This window comes from Molossus molossus, unplaced genomic scaffold, assembly GCF_014108415.1.
Source record: "Molossus molossus isolate mMolMol1 unplaced genomic scaffold, mMolMol1.p scaffold_m16_p_2, whole genome shotgun sequence".
NCBI lineage: Eukaryota > Metazoa > Chordata > Mammalia > Chiroptera > Molossidae > Molossus > Molossus molossus.
Genome location: NW_023425355.1, coordinates 98,055,658 through 98,076,560, shown reverse-complemented (window position 1 = coordinate 98,076,560; position 20,903 = coordinate 98,055,658). Strand labels below are relative to the sequence as shown.

General features: G+C 35.7%; 1 protein-coding gene across 6 annotated transcripts in view; it reads right to left on the bottom strand.

The window, feature by feature from the left end:
* The window catches only part of HUWE1 (HECT, UBA and WWE domain containing E3 ubiquitin protein ligase 1), a 158,864-nt gene that overhangs the window by 100,139 nt on the left and 37,822 nt on the right, over positions 1-20,903 (bottom strand). For all 6 annotated transcript variants that reach the window (XM_036270445.1, XM_036270447.1, XM_036270446.1 and 3 more), the window contains 2 exons: positions 20,058-20,264; positions 18,538-18,690 (listed from right to left, as the gene is read on the bottom strand). In XM_036270445.1, the coding sequence (XP_036126338.1) occupies positions 18,538-18,690; positions 20,058-20,264 (360 nt within the window). The remainder of the gene's footprint in view (positions 1-18,537; positions 18,691-20,057; positions 20,265-20,903) is intronic.

Genomic DNA, 20,903 nt, shown 5'->3' with positions numbered 1-20,903 from the left:
GGTTTGGTTCCCACTAAGGGCATGTACCTCGGTTGCAGTTTGTCCCCGGCCATGGTTGGGTCATGCAGGTGGCAGCCACTCGATGTGTCCCTTTCATGTCAATGTTTCTCTCTCTCTCTTTCTCTCTCTCCCTCTTCCTCCCACTCTATCTGAACAAAAAAATGGAGAAATGTCCTCGGGTGAGGATAAAAAAAAAAATTTAAAAAAAACAACAACCTTGAGCCCAGCTAGTGTGGTTCAGTGATTAGCATTGTCCCATGGACTCAGAGGTCCTGGTTCAATTCCTGATCAGGGCACCTGCCCAAGTTGTGGGTTTGATCCCCAGTAGGGGCATACAGGAGGCAGCAGATCAATGTTTCTCTCTCACATTGATGTTTCTATCCCTCTCTCTCTAAAAAAAAAAAAAAAAAAAAAATTATAAAAAAACACACACAAAATAAAACATCTTGAGACAAAAAAAAGAAAAGAAATATAACATGAAAATGTACAGGATTCACCAAGAGCAATTCTAAGAGGGAACTGTATAGGACTAAATGCCTACATTAAGAAACAACAAAGACCTCAAATAAGCAACCTAAATTAATACTTCAAGGAACTAGAAAAAGAGCTAAGCCCAAAGTTAGTAAAAGGAAGTTATGAATTAACAAAGATCAGAGCAGAAATAAATGGAGACCATAAAAATAGGAAAGATAGCTCGTTGCTGTTGCTTAGGACTGAGCACGGTCCCATGGACTGAGAAGTCTCAATTCAATTCCTGATCAGGGTACATGCCAGGGTTCTGGGCTCGACCCTCAGTAGGGGGCATGCAAGAAGCAGCCGGTTAATATCTCTCTCTCACACTGATGTTTCTCTCTCTCTCTCTCCCTTCCTCTGTATCTACAGAGGAAGAAACAAAAAGATCAATAAAAACATATTTAAAAAATAAAAATAGTAGAAAAGATGAATGAAAATAAGAGCTGTAATTTTGGGAAAAGATAAACAAAATATAGAAAACTTTAGCTAGACCAAGAGAAAAGAGTGTAGTCAAATAAAATCAGAAACAAAAGAGAAGATATTATACCTGATATCACAGAGATACAAAGGTTCATAAGAGATACAAAGGTTCATAAGAGACAATTATGAATCAATTGCCCACGATTTGGATAACAAAAAGCCAAAAAATTAGATAACTTAGAAGAACTGGATAAATTCCTAGAAACATATAACTTACCAACACTGAATCATGAAGAAACAGAAAATATAAACAGACCAATAACAAGGAGATTGAATCAGTAATTAAAATACACCCAACAGTGTGGAGAAAAGGGGACTCTAGTACACTGCTGGTGGGAATGCAGACCGGTGCAGCCACTATGGAAAACAATATGGTGTTACCTCAAAAAATTAAAAATTGAACTGCCATTTGACCCAGTGATCCCACTTCTAGGAATATACCCTAAGAAGCCTGGAACACTAATCAGAAAGAATATATACACCCCTATGTTCATAGCAGCACTATTTACAATCGCTAAGATCTGGAAACACTCCAAGTATCCATCAATAGATGAGTGGATAAAAACGCTGTGGTACACATACACAATGGAATACTATGCAGCTGTAAGAAAGAAAGATCTCATATCCTTTGAGATTACACGGAGGAATCTAGAGAGTATTATGCTAAGTGAAATAAGGCAGTCAGAGAAAGACAAGTATTACATGATCTCACTTATTTGTGGAATATAATGAACAAAATAAGGTGATGAACAAAACAGACCCAGAGACATGGAAGTGGGGTTCAGATTGACAACCTTCAGAGGACGGGGTGGGGGGGATAAACCAAAAAACCTATACATTTAAGCATAACCAATGGACATAGACAACAATGCTTGGGGGGAGGGGTGTGAGAATGGGAGGAGGGAGTCAATGGGGAAGAAAGGGGACACTTTTGTAACAAAAATAATTAATTAAAAAATAAAAATAAATTAATTAATTAAATTGAAAAACCAAAACAAAACACCCAACAAAGAAAAGCACAAGACCAGGTGGCTTTCCTGGCAAATTCTACCACACATTTAAATAAGAATTAACACTGATTCTCCTCAAGTTCTTACCAAAAAATTGCGGGGGCGAAGATACTTCCAAAATCATTTTACGAGGCCAGAATTACTATAATACCAAAGCACAAAAGGAAACTGCAAAGAAAGAAAACTACAAGACAATTTCCCCCGATGAACACAAGATGCAAAAACCATTATCATAAAACTAGCAAAGTGAATAGAACAGGACATTTAAAGACCACACCATGATCAAGTGGGATTTATCCCTAGGGTGCAAGAATGGTTCAACATAAGCAAATCAATGTGATACACACCACATTAACAGAATGAAAAGACAAAAATCATGTGATCATCTCAACAGACATAAAAAGAATTCAATACAATTCAACATCCTTTCATGATTAAAAAAATGCAATATAAAAGGAACACACATCAATGTAATGAAAACCACATACGGCAAGTCTACAGCTAACATCATACTCAACAGTGAGAAGTTGAAACATTTCCCTCTTAAGACTAGGAACAAGACAAGGGTGCCTACTCCTACCACTCCTATTCAACATAGTACTGGCAGTCCTAGCCAGAGTAATTAGGCAAGAAGAAGCAGCAGCAGCAGCAACAGCAGAAGAAGAAGAAGAAGAAGAAAAAAAGGGCATCCAAAGAGGAAAGTAGTAAGTAAAACTGATTGTTTTTAAATGATATGATTATGTATAAAAAACACTAAAGACTCTACCAAAAAATTGTTACAACTAATAAATTCAGTACAGTTGCAGGATACAAAATCAATACCAAGAAATCAGTCACATTTCCATACACTAACAACGAGCTATGTAAAAAAGAAATAAATAAAATAAGCCCACTTATAATAGTATCAAAAACAGTAAAGTACTTAGAAATAAATTTAATGGAGGAGGTAAAAGATTTGTACACTGCAAACTAGAAAACAAACTTGAGAAAGAACAAAGCTCAAGGTCTAAAGGTAGGCATCACACTTTCTGATTTCAAACATTGTTAGAAAGCCATAGTAATCAAAACAGCATGGTATTGGCATAAAAACAGACACGTAGATCAAATAGAACAGAATCAAGAATCCAGAAATAAACCCACACATATATAGTCAACTAATACTTGAAAAGGTGCCAAGAAGGAAAGCATAGTCTCTTTGACACATGGTAAAATTTGAAAAACTACAAGCATAAAAATAAAAGTGAATCTCTATCTTACACAACTCAAAAGAAAGGAAAAAAAAGAACTTGGAATGGATTAAAGATTTCAATATAAAACCCAAAACTCTAAACTTCTTAAAGAAAACATGGCTGGTTTTGGTAACAAATTTTTTAATATGACACCAAAAAGCACAAACAACAAAGGCAAAAATAAGAGACCACAAACAAAAGCTTTTACACAGGAAAAAAGTCAACAAAATGAAAAGGTAACTTATGCAATAAAAAAATCTTTGAAAACCAAATATCTGAGAAGGAATTAGTCTTCAAAATATACAAAGAACTCACACAACTCAATAACAAAAAATATGATTTAAAAAATGGGCAGAGGAACTGAATAGACATTTTCCAAAAAAGATATACAAATGGCCAACAGGTACATGAAATGGTGTTCAACATCACTAATCATTAGAAAAATTCAAATCATAAGCATGAGATATCATTTCATACCTATCAGAATGGCTATTATGGCATAAGTTTAAAGAAAACAATTCTGCACTGTTGATGGGAATATAAATTGGTATAACAACTATGGAAAATGGAATGAAGGTTTCTCAAAAATAATTAAAAAGGAAATGACATCAGGACATTGAAGAAAAATATTCATTGCTATATTCACTATAATATTATTCACATTAGCCAAGGTATGAAATCAACCTATCTATGAATAAAACAATGGAATATTATTCAGCCATAAGAAAGAAGAAAATCTCACCTTTTGTAACAATTACTATATGACATCACTTATATGTGGAATCTAAAAATGCTGAACTCACCCTGGCCGGTTTGGCTCAGCAGTTAAGAGCGTCAACCTGCAGTCCAGAGAGACCTGGGTTTGGTTCTCGCTAAGGGCACGTACCTTGGTTGCGGTTTGTCCCCTGCCCTGGTTGGGTCGTGCGGGAGGCAGCCACTCGATGTGCCCCTTTCCCGTCAATGTTTCTTTCTCTCTCTCTTCCTCCCACTCTATCTGAACAAAAAATTGTCCTCGGGTGAGGATAAAAAAATAAATAAAAATGCTGAACTTGCCTGGCCAGTTTGGCTCAGTGGTTAGATCATCAGCCAGCGGACCAGTCATGCATTCAATTCTGGTCAAGGGCAGGTACCTCGGTTGCAGTTTCTCCCTGGCCCTGGTCAGGGTCGTGCAGGAGGCAACCAATCAATGTGTCTCTTTCACATCGATGTGTTTCTCTCTCTCCCTCCCCCCTCCCACTCTATTTGAAGATAAATGGAAAAATACCCTCGGGTAAGGATTTTTAAAAAAAAAATTTTTTTAAATGCTGAACTCAGAAACAGAGAGTAGAATGATGGTTGGCAGTAGCTAGGGGTTGGGAGAAATATGGATATGTTGGGCAAAGGGTACAAACTTTCAGCTATGAAAGATCTGAAGAGCTAATGTACAGCATGAGGACTAAAGTTAAAATACTGTATTTATAGCCCTGGACTGTTTGGCTCAGTGGTTAGAGAGTCATCCTGAGAACTAAAGGGTCATGGGTTCAATTCTGGTCAAGGGCACATACCTGAGTTGTAGGTTTGATCCCCTGCCCGGTCATTGTATAGGCGGGAGGCAACCTATCAATGTGTCTCTCTCACATCAATCTCTCTCTCTCTCTTCCTCCCCCCCACTCTCTCTAAAAAAACAAAACAAAAACCAATGGAAAAATACCCTTGGGCAAGGATTAACAACAACTACAAAATACTGTATTATATAGTTCAGAAAGTTGCTGAGAATAAATCTTAAATGTTCTTACCACAAAAAGGAAATGGTAATGAGTTGATGGAGATATTCATTAATTCTCCCGTGGTAATCATTTCACAATGTATAAGTGTATCAAATCACACTGTATACCTTAAACTTACAGTGTTATATGTCCATTGTATCGCAATAAAGCTGGAAAAATTAAAATAGAAATTTTTTCTAAGAAAGTCCAGACACTGTACTTAATAGTCAATGACTCAAATTAACTATTTTAAATACACTTAAAGAGCAAAAGGAAATCATATGCAACGAACTAAAGGAAACCATGAGAATGATGTTTTATCAAAGAATATCAATAAAGAGTTAGAGATTATGAAAGAAAGCAAAAAGAAATTCTGGAGCTGAAAAGCACAACAGAAATGAAAAGTTCACAAGAGTGGTTCAACAGCAGATATAAGCAAGGAGAAAAATCAATCAATGAACCTAATTAAATATGTAGAATGTCAGATAGTAATATGTGCTACAAAAAACAACAAAAACAAAGCATAAAGGACTATAGGGAGTGTGGAGGGTGTTCCAATTTTAAAACAGAAGGGTAGGGAAGACCTCACTGAGATGGTGGCACTTAAGACTGAAAGGAGATGAGGGACCAAGACATAGAGACAACTGAGGACAAGGCTATGTAGAGGCCCTGAAGCAAGAGCATGCTTGGCTCTGTCCAGGAATGCAAGTGTACCAGGTATCAGGAATAGACTGAGCCTGGGGGGAAAAAGGGAGGAGAGGTGAGAAGTTTGGTTACAATTGAGATGTCTATTAGATATATATCTGTAGAGAAGACAAATTAATATGAATTTGAGATTCTAGGGAAAGAGACACATTTTGGGGAGCTAGAGGTCCTTAAAACCATAAAACTGGATAAGATCATCTAGGCAGAATGTAGCTGTATCAGAGGGGTGGGGGTGCCCTGAGCCACTGAGCAGAGGATGAGGCACCAGACAAGCAGATATAGAAGGGTAGCCATGGAAGCTCAGGAGGACCAGAAGGGAGGATTAGAAGCCAAGACTATTGTCTAGTTTTTAAAAACGGTATTTTCAAGAATATTTTATACTGTGGGGAAAAAATACCTTAGATAGATTGGTGAGGAGGAAGAAGCATTTGAAACACAATGTTAACAGTTGAGATTACCCAGTCTGAAAAGTAGAAAAAGAAATAAGTAAACCAAGTCTAACAGATCTCTGGGATTCCACCAGTGTACCAACATATGCACAATGAGAGTCCCAGTAGAAAAGGAGAAAGAAAAAGCATTAGGGTTAAGGAAATAATGGGCAAAATGTCTCAAATTTGACAAAGATATGAATCTACAAATCCAAGCTCAAGGAACTCCAACAGAATAAATCTACAGCGATCCATAGAAATACACAATATAATAAAATTATCAAAGGCCAAGGCAAAAAGAAAATCTTGAAAGCAGCAAAAGAAAAGTGACTTGTTATCTACAAGGGTTCCTCCATGAGATCAACGGCCAATTTCTCATCAGAAACCATGTAGGCCAGAATGCAGTGGGAAGATATATTCAAAGTGCTAAAAGGAAAGAACTGCCAATCAAGAATGCTGTATCTGGCACAATTACCCTTAAAAAAAATTTAGGTGAAATCAAGACATTCCTACATAAAAGCTGAGGAAGTTTGTTGCTGGTAGACCTGCCAGAAGAAATGTTAAAGGGAGTCTTTCGGGTTGAAAAGACAAGGAAGGAGACACTAGTAACTTGACTCCATGTGAAGAAATAAATACAGGTAAATATAAAAGTCAGTATTAATGTTATTTCTGGTGTGTAACTTTTTTTCTGTGTTTTAAAAGACACATAAAGTTGAAATGATACATCTATGTTCACATGGGCACACAATTTACATAGATATAATTTGTGACAACATAAAGAGGTGAGGGGGGACAGAACTTTATAGGAGTTTGGCCTACTATTAAAACTAAGTTGGTATTAAATTAATACTAACTTCATTAATTAGAGCAGAGATAAATGAAACAGAAAATAGAAAATAATCAACTAATCCAAATTTAGTTCTTTGAAAAGATCAACAAAGTAGACAAACCTTTAACTAGCCTGACCAAGAAAAAAACATGTTCTTCCTCTTTTTTTCAATATACATTTAGATAGGAAGAACCAGTGAAAGGCAAAGAGTTAAGGCAGCTGGCTATTATGTTCCTCTTCAATGACACATAGAACAAGTTACTTGATTTCTTTGTGGGTTTTTTTTACCTCAAAATCGAGCCTATGTACAAAAGTGAGACAATGCTTGTAGCATCTTTCTGAATATTAAATGAGACAAAAATGTGTAAAGTGCAAGGTCCTACTACACAAAGAACTTAATAAAACTTTTCTTATACAATTATGTAAAGTTAATATGGGAAAACAGTGATGTTAGTATGGTAAGTAAATAAAATAGAATATAAAATTATACAACTACATGCATTCAGCTATGTAAAGAAATGTGCATAAAACAAACACTAAGAAAAGTGTATCAAAAAGCTGAGTACATACATGATTATGATAAATTTTCTTTTGTGCATTTCTAAATTTTTAAAACACTGAACACACATTTTAATATAAAGAAAAGTTTGTTTTGCAGCCAACAAGAAAAATCTACAAAATGTTTAAGATTCTAGAGTACTTATTAGTCAGTACTACTCAGAATAGGTAGTTGTCTTTTTTATTATGCACATAATCTTTCTCAACTACCACGTGAATTTCTGAATCTCACTGTCCTCACCTACACTCAATAGTGTTACCATATGTTCCTGGCAATTAAGTAGACACCCAATAAATAACTATTACATCAACCATGCCAAAAAGGTATTATTTGAGACCATCTCACTAGTTGGAATTTGCTAAAGACCTGATACTCTTTGAGATGGAACTATAAGAATTTGTTAAAATTCTGTAACTTTACCTGATAGACTAGATCAGTGGTTCTCAAAGTTTGGTCCCTGGACCAGCAGCCTTGGTATCATCTGGAATCTTGGTAGCAATGTGTATTATCAGGCTCAGCCCTAGGTCTACTGAATCAGAAACTATAGAAAGGGTGATAAAGGGCTGTGAGCAGGGGAGATCAATCTATGCTTTAATAAAGTGACTCTGGTGCATGCTCAAGTTTCAGAATGCGTGTACTAGACCTTAGCAAACACCAAACAACTGGCTTTCAATTTATTCAACAAGTCTTCCTAGAGAATTTCCCCTACATGTGTAGTTCATTAATCACTGTTCACATTTACTGTCAACCCACATCACCGGGTTAATTGAGTCACTAAAAAACTGTGATGAGAAAAGATACCACAAAGTCATCTTTCATAAAGACCAAAACATGCTATTCAATACTTTCTAAAAGCCATAAAACACTTTTTATCCTTTTCTGAGGACATTTTTCCATTTTTTGTTCAGATAGAGTGGGAGGGAGAGAGAGGAAGAGAGAGAGAGAGAGAAACATCGATGTGAAAGGAACGCATTGAGTGGCTGCCTCCCGCAAGACCCAACCAGGGCCGGGGACAAACTGCAACCGAGGTACGTGCCCTTAACGGGAACCGAAGCCGGGTCTCTCTGGACCGCAGGCCAACGCTTAAACCCCTGAGCCAAACCAGGCAGGACCATAAAACACTTTTTCTGAACCATTTATGAAAACACTATGTACACAAATGCAATAAACAAATAAACAAAGATGGAGGGGAAAACATACTTTTAATAGATAACAAAGGGCTAATCTCTCTGATAGTTTTTTAAAGTCCTCACCCGAGGATATTTTTCCATTGATTTCCAGATAGAATGGAATGGAGGGAGAAACATCAATGTGGGAGAGATACATCAATTGGTTTCCTCCCACATGACCCTGAACAGGGCCGGGGATCAAACCTGCATGCCCTTGACCTAGAATCGAATCTGTGACCCCTTGATCCACAGGCCTACGCTCTAATCGCTGAGCCAAACCAGCCAGTGAAATTTTTATAGTACAAAAACACTAAATAAACAGAATAAATAAATAAAGAGAAAAAAGGATTACATGATTAGGGCATAATATAATTTTTTAAATCTTAAAGAAAAAACCCACTAAATCAATAGAATAACAGGTAAATGATATGAACTGACAGTTCACAAGAGCAAATCTTAATGGCCAAATGTGAAAAGATGCTCAATTTACTTCTCATCAGCTAGGTAGCAATTAAAGTAATACACAGATTTCTGGGACTGCCTGGCTGGTGTGGGTCAGTGGGTTGAGCATCATGCCAAGCACCAGGTCTCCAGTTTGATTCCTGTTCAGAGCACAAGCTTAGATTGTGGGCTCAATCCCCAGAAGGGGGCATGCAGGAGGCAGTTGATCAATGTTTCTCTCTCATTGATGTTTCTATCTCTTCCTCTACCTGAAATCAATAATAACATTTATTTATTTTTTTAATTGTCACCTGAGGATACTTTTTTCCATTTTTATCCTCGGATAGAGTGGGAGGGAGGGAGGGAGGGAGGGAGGGACATCGATGTGAGAGAGTCACATGGATTGGTTGCCTCCTGCCCGACCCTGACTAGGCCCAGGGACTGAACTACAACTGAGGTATGTGCCCTTGACCAGAATCGAACCTGCAACTCTTTGGTCTATGAGCTGACACTCTACCCGCTAAGCCAAATAGGCCAGGGCAATAAAAACATATTTTAAAAAAAAGATTTCTGTGACTATGTCATAGAATCAAAAGTATCAGTAAGTAAGGGCATATATGAAAGATTGCTTAATGTAGCAATCACTGTTCATTAACAGGAAAAATAAATACATATTAGTTGGGAAATAGCTGAATTATGGAACATTCAAATTCTGGAATATTATGTAGTCATTAAAAGAAAATGACTTACAGCTATACAAAGCGACTTAAAGTTATTTTAAAACAAAGTGTTAAATAAGAAAATCAAGAGATAAGCTTCCTGCCACTGCAACTTAATGACAAAAATAGCCTAAACAGGTCTCTATAATATAAAGACACATACAAAAGGATCCATTTTAGGTTGTGGAAAGATGATCCAAAAAGAAAAGCTTGCACCAAAAGTCATGGGACAATATGTATTTATATAAAATAATGTACATTTAGTTTTAAAAGAAAGCAAAAAATTTTTAAAATGTATTTAGTGATTTTTTTAGAGATCTCTCTCTAAAGGAAGAGAGAGATAGAAACATAGATGTCAGCAAGAAACATCGACAGGGTGCCTCCTGCACGGTCCCTACTGGGGATTGAGCCCAAAACCCAGGCACGTGTCCCCACTGGGAACAGAATCAGGACCTCTCAGTCCATGGGGCAACGCTCAATCCACTGAGCCGAGCCAAAAGCAAATTTTTTTTATAAAAGAGAGTATCACATAGTTCATGTGCTCATAACCATCTTCAATGATGGCACTCCATTTATTAAGTACTTTTGACATGATCAGCATTAAACCTAGGAGTTTTATTTATGATCACATTTAGTTTAACCCTAAAAATGATGAAGTAGGTATCAAAAGCCCCAATTTACAGATATATATATGCTGAAACTTATTTGATCTGTTCACAGAACTAGGACTGATTTCTAAACCCAGGTTCTTAACTACATGCAAGTGAATGTATGTGTTTGTTGTACAGGGCAGGACAAAAGAAATTCAGATTCAGGAAGCTGTCTAAACATAATCAAGAGACATACACAAAAATGTCTATAATGACCACTGTTATAAGAACCAAAGTCACATATCAGAAGGGAGATGAAGGGCAAAGTAGCCCGTATCAACAAGTTATATTTTTAAAGAAATTTTACATTTTAGAGAAAAATAAAGTTTTGAAAATTTAACGGAGGCTATCAGTAATGGCAATTACTATTACTGAACACCTAGCATATTATATCTAACCCTCAAAAACCTGTAAGGTTCTTTTATTTATTTACTTTTTTGTTAATCCTTACCCAAGGATATTTTTCCATTGATTTTTAGATAGGGTGGAAGGGAGGGAGGGAGAGAGTGAGAGAAAGAAACAACAATTGGTTGCCTCCCACACGACCCCTACGGGGCAAGGGAAGGAACCTGCAACCCAGATATGCACCCTTGATGGGAAATCAAACCTGAGATCCTTCAGTCCATGGGCAGATGTTCTAACCACTCAGACATACTGGCCAGGGTGATAATTTTATTTGTTATAGCAAAGCATCAAGCACAAAACAAATTAGCAAACCAGCAATGTACTGCACCCATCAAGATTCCAAATTGTCCAGGACTAGAAACCAACCTTCAATCTATAGTTTCTATGTTAGCCCTATTCAGAACAAAAAGAAGTGTTAAATCTGTCAAAGTTAAAAGGAGTCCAAAAAAGAAGGAAAGAATAGCAATCATTTAAGCAATCCTTCCTGGTGACAGAATGATCCAAGGGAAAAAAAGAATATGATAATCCTGAACTACCAAAAACAACAGCAAAAGAAAAATCCCACACTTTGCATATGTGTGCCATGTAAAAGTAAAGTCTACATCTTAACTTTTACTTTCTAACTCGTCAGAACATTTAAGTATGAAATGTGAAATATGATAATCAGCAAAAAGGTAGAGTGTTATGATTTGCCAAGATATTAATTTTAATAGGTGCTGTTGTAGCTCTATGCATAGTACTAAATTAACTCTAGTGTTCTTCCATCCCTAAACGTAAAGCTGGTTCTGAAATCTCAAAATTCTGTAAAACGGTACAGCCCTTGGAAAGGGTATGTCTGTATCAAGGTTGGGGAACCCTTTTTCTGCCAAGGGCCATTTGGATATTTGTGGACCATACAAAATTATCAATTTAAAAATTAGCCTGCTATTTGGTCAGGCTAATTTGGTGAGAAGTGTGATGTTAGCTGGTATTGATTTCTTGGGGCTTGTTGGACTAGCAGGCTGCATGGTCCCCACCCCTGGATCAGGTTTCAAACCCTAGCTCCATCACTTCCTAATTGTGGGACTTACAAACAAATCACTTCACCTTGCTTAACCCCATACCCTTCATCTGTAAAATGATGTAAGAATCCCTACCCTCTGAGTACTATGCCAAATGACATAAGTCAGACAGAGAAAGACAAATACCATATGGTTTCATTTATATATGAAATAACAAAATAAATGAACAAACATAATAAAAACAGACTCATAGATGCAGAGAACAGACTGATGGTTGGCCAGAGAGGGGATTAGGGGGCTGGGTGAAAAAGGTAAAGGGATTCAGAAGTATAAATTGACATTTACAAAATAGTATGGGGATGTAAAGTACAACTTAAGGAAAATACAGTTAATGATATTGTTAATAACTATATATGATGTCAGGTGGGTCTGACCATTATGCTGTATGCCTTAAACTACAAAAATATTGAATGTCAACTGTAATGGAAAAACATTAAAAAACTAAAACAAACTCCCAATATATTAATAAATTTGTATTTATAAAAGAATTCCTATTCCTACCCTCAGGTATTAAGAGCGTAGGAATTAAGATATTATATTATATAATAGGTATTAAAACAGGTAACAACTAAACTACAGCATATACAAACAATAATCACTAAAAATACATGTGCAAAGAATCAGTAACAATTCTCACATTTAATTATATAATATATAATATACGATAGCTATAAAATATTCAAAGTAGAGAACACAAAAGTGAAACTCACCCATCTTCTCCTCAAATTCAATTCTCTTTGTCTACATTTGCAATTAGATATATAACTTACAGGACTTTTGTAATATAATTTTACTTTTGAATTTTTGCAAAACCATAAATAGGGATCTTAAACTATCTTATTTTGCTAAGAGATCTTTTCATTGATATCTTTCAGGTTAATACATAGGCTTATGGCATGTTAAATACGTTTCAAAACTTTTTCTAAACAATGGTACAATGAGAATACTCATGCATACTTTTCCTGTGCATTTGAATTGGCTCATATCACCATTTCAAATGAAAATTGACCCTACAAAAGGGCATCTATACACCAACAGTCTGTAAGTACTTGTTTCTCCACAACCTAGCCAATCTACCTCAATTTAAAATACATTGCTCCTGAGTATTCCAAGTGCATTCTTTTCATGTTTTAGTGGCCTTTTTGTTTTTTGCATAGCCCATGGACACAGCTATTAGTGGCCAAGTATACAGAAATATTTTGTATTCCTCTGTGAATTGTCTATTTATATGCTTTTGCATGTTTTTACTACTGGGTACCTTACATTTTAGTTCATTTGTAGAAGATGCTTACATATTATATTATTACTTTGTTGTATATATTGCAAATATTTTTTCCAGTTTAAGAAAGCATCTCTCTTTTATTTTAACTATGTTATATAGAAGTTTTAATATTTTCACATGATAAAATCTGTCAATTTTATAAATGGCCTCTAGGTTTCTTCACTTTCTTAGGAAACCCTTCCTCAAGAAAGAGGTTAAAAGATGCATATATCAACCTCTAAATATGTTCCTAGGATTTATGTGAATAGTGTTAAGAAATGATCTAAACACATTTTTCCCTCAAACAGTCAATTGTCCCACTGTTTTGATCTTATGTGACACAAGGTTTACTATTTCGTTTTGCAGATATATTTGCTTATTTCTGTGAAAATTAAAAACTTCAAATTACTATTGCTCTATATTTTATCTGATATAGTAAACGACCCTGATTCTTAATCAGTGTTTACTTAGATATTTTTGTACATTTCTGCTTTCCAGTTGATGCTATTAGCAGGCCTCCACTCAATCAATTTGACATTAACTGCATTCTCCATGACTTCATAAAACATACTGACTGATGCATGTACACCAAGTCAGGTAGGTTTGTCCCCAAACTCATTTATGTTGATTGTATGTATTATAATTACATAACTTTAAATACTATGTAAAGCAATGATTTAAACTGAAAAAGAAATTATTTTGTAAAAGCTAAAAATTGTGTAGAGACTAAAAGGGATTCAGGAGTAAACTACAAAAAATTATTAATTCTGTATTCAGGTTCCTTTACATACTAAAGTCTTTACATTGTTCCTTCACAGTCTGTTTCTTAGTCAAAGTAAAGTCCTTGGTTCTACATTAGAAAGACAGGTAAGGAAACTGACTCTTGTGTTTAGCTTTTTAAAAGTAGTATGTATTAATTATTTTTTAAAGTTCCTGCTTTAAAAAGATTTTTAAAAATAATTAACCTACCAATCACTGGCCCTAATTTAGTCAAAGAGAGCCTCTGCTGTACTACTGAGTATTCCCAAGCAAAAAAAAAAAATCATACCTGTGTCTGCTAACAAATTTAGATCATCTTTTAAAATCTATAAAGGTTTAGAGTTTTGTTCTATCAGATCTTAAATATTGCTTATTCAGTTTATTTTCTTTTCCTTATACCCTCAGGTGAGAATTAAAAAACAAAACAAAACTATATTTTGCCTTATGTGTACATTTTCATATTTTAGAGATGGCAGAGCAATACAGTAAAATCCTGCTATAACAGACTATTTGGCGAGGGGGTGTCCATTAAAGCTGAAAATCCATTATATAATAAAGGAAGTTTTCCGAATACGTATGTTAAAAAAAATTGACAGATTAGTTTACCTGCTTTTACTTATGTAGACACATTTGTGTAATTAAAATTAAGTATGTATGAGAAGCATAATCTCACAGAAAGGCTTTCTATGTGTATTACAGTAATTTTAAATTTATACCAAATAGATCTAGGTCTAGTAAATGCGTGCATTCACTAGTCACCACGAGTAAACAAATGCAAATGGCTGGGGCATGGCTTAGTGCACATCAGAACATCAGCCAGCATAGGTTATAACTGCTGCAGAAAGTCACACCACGGGACATCAGAACCAATTACCTCGCGTGATGCGGTGTAATCACGTGCTATCGTTCCCGAACACTGTTTACCAGCGGTGACTCTTGGATTTAAATATGTAGACTATAGTTGTAGACATGTAACACTTATTTATGTTGACGAAATTACTAGTGTTTTTTTCCAACATATGGCCTATTCGCTAAAATCTGTTAAAAATAAGAGTGAATTAATAACAACAACAACAAAAAAGCCTGTTAATTTTCACATATGACTTATGGACCAGAAATTTTGTTTGTAAATCAAGGGTTTACTGTAAACTTCTTTTTAAATTTCCCATCTCCCACTTGGCACTATTAAAAAGCTATTAATGTTGCTATGAGTATTATTTGTCCACTGCTTCTGCTACATATTCCATAGTATGCATCCACCATATTTTACTTTCCAATCTACTAATAATGAACACCTAGATTGCCCCCAACTTCTCCCTACTATAATGATGCAATATTCTCACAGATGTCACCTTATGGAATAATGTGGTATCTCTGGGATATATACCCAGGAGTACCAGTCTACACTCCTATCAGCAATACATAAGGGTTCCTACAGTCTCAGATGACTGCTAGTACTTACCGTTACATAGTTTTCTAATTTCTACAAATGTGATGCAGCTTCATAAAGTTTTATCTTGTTTTATTTGTATTTCTCTAATTACTAATGAGTTTGATCATCTATTCACACGCTTAATTCCCCGGTCTGTGAATTCGTTTGTTTATCTTTGTTGACTTGGAGGCACTCTGTGGATATTCTACATTAACAGTCCCTTGACAGTTTTAAACCATTGCTAAAAATCTCTAACTCTATTACCAGTCTGTTAACTTTTGTCTTTGGCAGTGCTGCTTAATGTTGTTCACTGACCAGCTGCTATTTCACAAATTGTTTGAATGTTACACTGGTCAATGACAAAATGTATTTGCCCCAGAATGTTATTCAATCACATCAGTAAATGTACTGTTCGACTGATCTTTTTTTTTCATGGAGAAAGTAGTGTGCTGATTTACATCCCAGTGTAAACACCTTAAGAGTAGCACCGAGCTATGACCAATTTCATTGAAAAGGAAGTCTTAATTTTGTATCATAAAATTCAAAACTCTACCATGTGGTTTCCGCTTTGGGATTTTTAAGAATTCTTTCTTTACCAGTAGATAATTATATATATAGAGAGAGAAAGCCTTCTACATTATCTTCTCTTAAATTTAGTTTTACCCAATATGGATATTTTAAAGACACTATGTTTGTTGATACAGTGAACGAGGTCTTTCTTTTTTCTAATCATTTTCTAATTGGTTATTACTAATGTATGGAGGAGCCATTTGTTTCTGTATATTGTTTACTTGGTCACCTCACTGTACTATCATTAGTTCTAATAATTTTCTTTTGGGGGGCATTGTTTTAATTGTTGAAAGTATTACAGATGCCTCCTGTTTTCCCCATTGACCCCCTTCCTTCCCGCTCCCATCTCCCTCCTGCCTTCCCCAGCCTAGTGTCTGTATAGATTGGTTGTGCACATATGCATATAAATTATTTGGTTTATCTCTTCCTTCCCCCCTCCCCCCTAACCCTCTGAGATTTGTCAGACTGTTCCCTACTTCCATGATTCTGGGTCTCTTCTGGTTGACCTGAATAGACATTTCTCCAAACAGGACATACAAAAGGCCAGGAGACATATGAAAAAATGCTCATGATCTCTAGTAATCAGAGATGCAAATTAAAACAACTATGAGGTATCACCTCACACCTGCCAGAATGGAGGCCATTAACAAATCCTCAAACAACAAATGCGGGCAAGGATGTGGAAAAAATGGTACCCTAGCATACTGCTGGTGGGAATGCAGACTGGTGCAGACACCATGGAAAATATGGTGTTTCCTCAAAAAAATTAAAAATGGAAATGTCATTTGACCCAGTGATCCCTCTTCTTGGAATATATCCTAAGGAGCCTGAAACACCAATCAGGAAGAATATATGCACCCCTATGTTCATAGCAGCGCTATTTATAATAGCTAAGATCTGGAAATAACCCAGGTGTCCATCAGTAGATGAATGGATAAAAAAAAGCTGTGGTGCATTTACACAATGGAATACTATGCAGCTATAAGAATGAGAGAGAGAGATCTCTTACCCGTAGCGATGACATGGAAGGACCCAGAGAGTATTATGCTAAGTGAAATAGTTCTAATAATTTTCTATTGTCTCCCCAGAAAACCAAGAGCCTCAATCCCATCACCTACAAATAATGAATTTTCTTTTTTTACATGCAACCCCTACTACAAATTTAAGTGACAAAAGTTAATAGCTAGCATTTTTGTTTTACTTCTAAATCAATGGAAATGCTTTACTTTTTCCATTATGACTTCTGGTAGATAATTTATAAACTTAAAGTTTCTTTTCCAAGCTTCCCACGAGTTTATATTAGTTTTTATTAATATGCTAAATTTTATCAAATGTTTTTGAAGCGTCTATTGAGATATAGCTTCTTGTTCCTTTTAACTGTTACTTGGGGATCTAATATTGAACTATCTTGCATTTTTTTAAAGAGTAGGAGATAAAATTTACAATATGTTAAGAAAACAGTTTGCATACCTGTATGTACATATTTGTAATTGCAAAAAGAAAATATGCTCAAATCTTAAGGGAGGCTCCATCTGGATGAATTACAGGTGGTTAATATTCTTTTATACTTTCTTATATATCCTGGAGTTTTCACAATACATGTTACGTTTGTAATCGTACAAAAATATTTTTAAGTAATCATGCACTTCAAAACAGCCTGAAACTTGAATTATTTGAATCAGCTTCTAAGAATCAGCCTATCACCCTGGCAGATTTGGCTCAGCGGTTACAGCGTCGGCCAGCAGACCAAAGAGTCATGGGTTGGATTCTGGTCAAGGGCACGTAACTTGGTTGTGGTTTGGTCCCTGGCACTGGTAGGGGTCGAACCGGAGGCAACCAATTGAAGCGTCTTTCTCACATTGATGTTTCTCTCTCTCTCCCTCCCACTCTATCTGAACGTAAATGGAAAAATTTCCCTGGGTGAGGATTTTAAAAAAAGAAAAAAAACCTTAGCCTATCAATTTTCTTCAAAGAAAGCTCTCTAGCAATGGCTACCTCTCTCAAACCTAAGTATATACTATCAATTTGCCTCTAGGAACACTGGACAAATTTGGTTGAGTTGACCTTTTATGAGTGTTTGCCTATAATTACAATTACTACCATCACAAACAAATTAATTATTGAGAGTAGCACTTAAGTACCTTAATTTTTTTTAGTCTAAAACTACTTTTATGGTAGATACACTAAATTTCCAGATGAAAATGATATCAGAGCTAATAAGCAGGGCCAGGACACAAATTCAGATGTTTTACTGTACCATAATTCCTTCCCAAGTAGAATCTGATTCTGAACTTTCTTTCCAAAAGACAAGTTGCCATTTCTGAACAGAGAGAGATTTCTGCTTTGTGAGCAGATATTCATTAAATCCCTTACCATTACTCCATTAGTTGAGAATACTTCTTAGGGTTTTTTGGAATCTAGCTAAGTGGACTCGAATAGATCTACTCAAATGGTTAGACCATTAAAGTTAACTTAGGGACTCCTATCAATTTTGACACTGCAAGAAGCACCTGTGAAAAGGTACTACATGGTTCAATTTTTGTGCCCTTCCAACGCTTCACCCATGACTCACCTCTGCCAAATGCTGCAGCCTGGTTAGCAGTGGTGTTCTCTTGTCAGATCCAAGGCGTGTGATGTAATTTGATCTTTTGCTAAATACATACAGAAGGTTAAGGACTGCCAGCACCACTTGCATATCAGAGGAAGCCAGTAAAGTTGTCAAATGCTATAGGGGACAAAAAAGGGCAGGTTCATGGTATTAAGCACACTAGGCCTTGAAAACTTAAAATGTCAACATAGATTTGTCAACATTTACAAAGCTATCAAGGAGTTTAAGAATACAAGAAAATTTGTAAGTATTTGAGCACTTACAATATGCAACCTTGTCCCCCAAAAATTTATAAGTTGGCAGCAAGTCAGAAAGTCCAATAAAAGTTGAAAAAATGAACAGCAGTTCAAAATTGCACAGGTATTCCCACAGGAAGAAACAGATTATAAAAGAAACAAATGTGGTATTTTAATACACAGTGTAACTAAGAACAGTGTCTCCAACTAGATTAAAAATATTGTAAAAGAAAGATAATTTTATGCTCCTTCTGTATTTTCTTTGACAAATAAAACTGGAATTAATTAAAACACAGGGTCCTTCGTGTACAAGCTAAAGATACCAATACCTGGTGGCATATAACTGTTATGGTACAGTATATATAACAATAACATGAGAGTGTTTATTTTGGTTTGTAATACAATCAAAACTCACCAATATATTGAAGCATTTGGTCAGCATTAAAATCAGTATGTAATTCAACTGAAAATGAACCCAGGTATTTTCAGTTGCTGATTATCCCGAAGGCCATGGACTTCCTTTTGCAGTTAATCTATTTTATCTCCAACAGACTGCTTATCCATTCTCCACTTAAAACTCTGGGTGCTAGGTCTTTAGTCCAGTTGTTCCACTTCTTTTCCTAAGCTATTTTCTTTCTATTCTGTTTCTTTACTGAAGACTTAGGAAAATTAACACACAACAGGGCACTTAACCAATAGTGATTAGAAAAGTGTCAAGTTAGGCTAAAGAAAAATAATTTTTTCTTATAATAGTTAGTGATTTTTGACCAAAAGGTCACTGATTCCTGTGTCCACTTTACTTTGTAAAAATACATAGCATGATATTAGCACACATTTGGGGGAAAAGGGAGAAGAGACTGAAAAGCAGCACAGAAACTTAGAAAACCAATAATTACAGTAATGTGTCAAGGAAATCAAACTATTTCTAATAGTTTAAAAGTTATTTGAGGCTATTCTAATAACCTGGGGCAAAGATCAATTCCTACAGATTCCCAAGAATACTTCAATACATATATTACATTTTCATTAATTTCTTGAATCTTAAAAGGCAGGGTGAAAGTGAAAAAAATAAAGAATTACCAGTCCCGTGAAGGGAAACACCCTACAATTGTTTTTGACAAGGAAAATTCCAGAGTTCCATAATGAGAAGGATACAAGTAATCCTCAGAGAGAAATAGCAATTTCCTTATGTCTGGACATGGACTATTCTAGTTAAGAACAGATCACATAGGCTTGAACATCTCCTACCTCTATGGAACTGTACAGATGACGGGAAAAGCTGTACTCAATGAGCAAGGCTGTGAAGTTCAACACAGCCAAGAGAAGCATTTTCAGTTGTTCTCTTTCTGGCCGATCACACACGAGCATCCACGACATATTCTCCACTGTCTGTCCAGCATCTGCCAGAATTCCATCAAAGCGGTCCAACAGATCCACCCAGTGATATAACTCACACTGAAGAGAGGAAGAGGAAGATGAGAATAAGGTATTTGTGTGGGTGCTGTTACAATGGATTGCTGAGCATGACACCTAGACAAGTTCACTTCCCATCTTTGCTTCTCTTCAATCCCCCATCAATACAGAAACCCTTATGAGAAAATGAATTGTTATATCCAAAGTGTATGTATGTATGTAAATATGTACACACACACACTCCCCCAGAAGATGCCACAAAACCCCTTGCTAAGTCTTCAGAGGGAGAATTCTGGCTACATTCTGAATTCTGAGGACTCTCCCAGTCACAACCTATTTTATCAGAAGTGTTCATTTTTAGTTATCTAAAAAAGATTCTTTTAAACTGAAAGTAAAAATCCTAAGACTATCTCAAACTCATATTGTCAGTGAACTAAAAAAAATTTGTGGTTGAGATTCTTTATCATCACCCATGTAAATGTTCCCCTTTCTCAACTACCAAAATTTTCCTTTCACTTTTTTTTCCCAAAATTTCCTTGGCAACTATTCACAGGCTAAAAGCTACTGATCTAGAGCTGTGCTAGACACAGACTAGATGCTTATTAATTGCTAAATGAGACTAATTATGGTTTCTCTTTATTTATAAATTCATTATGGTTTCTCTTTCCATATCAGAGCATA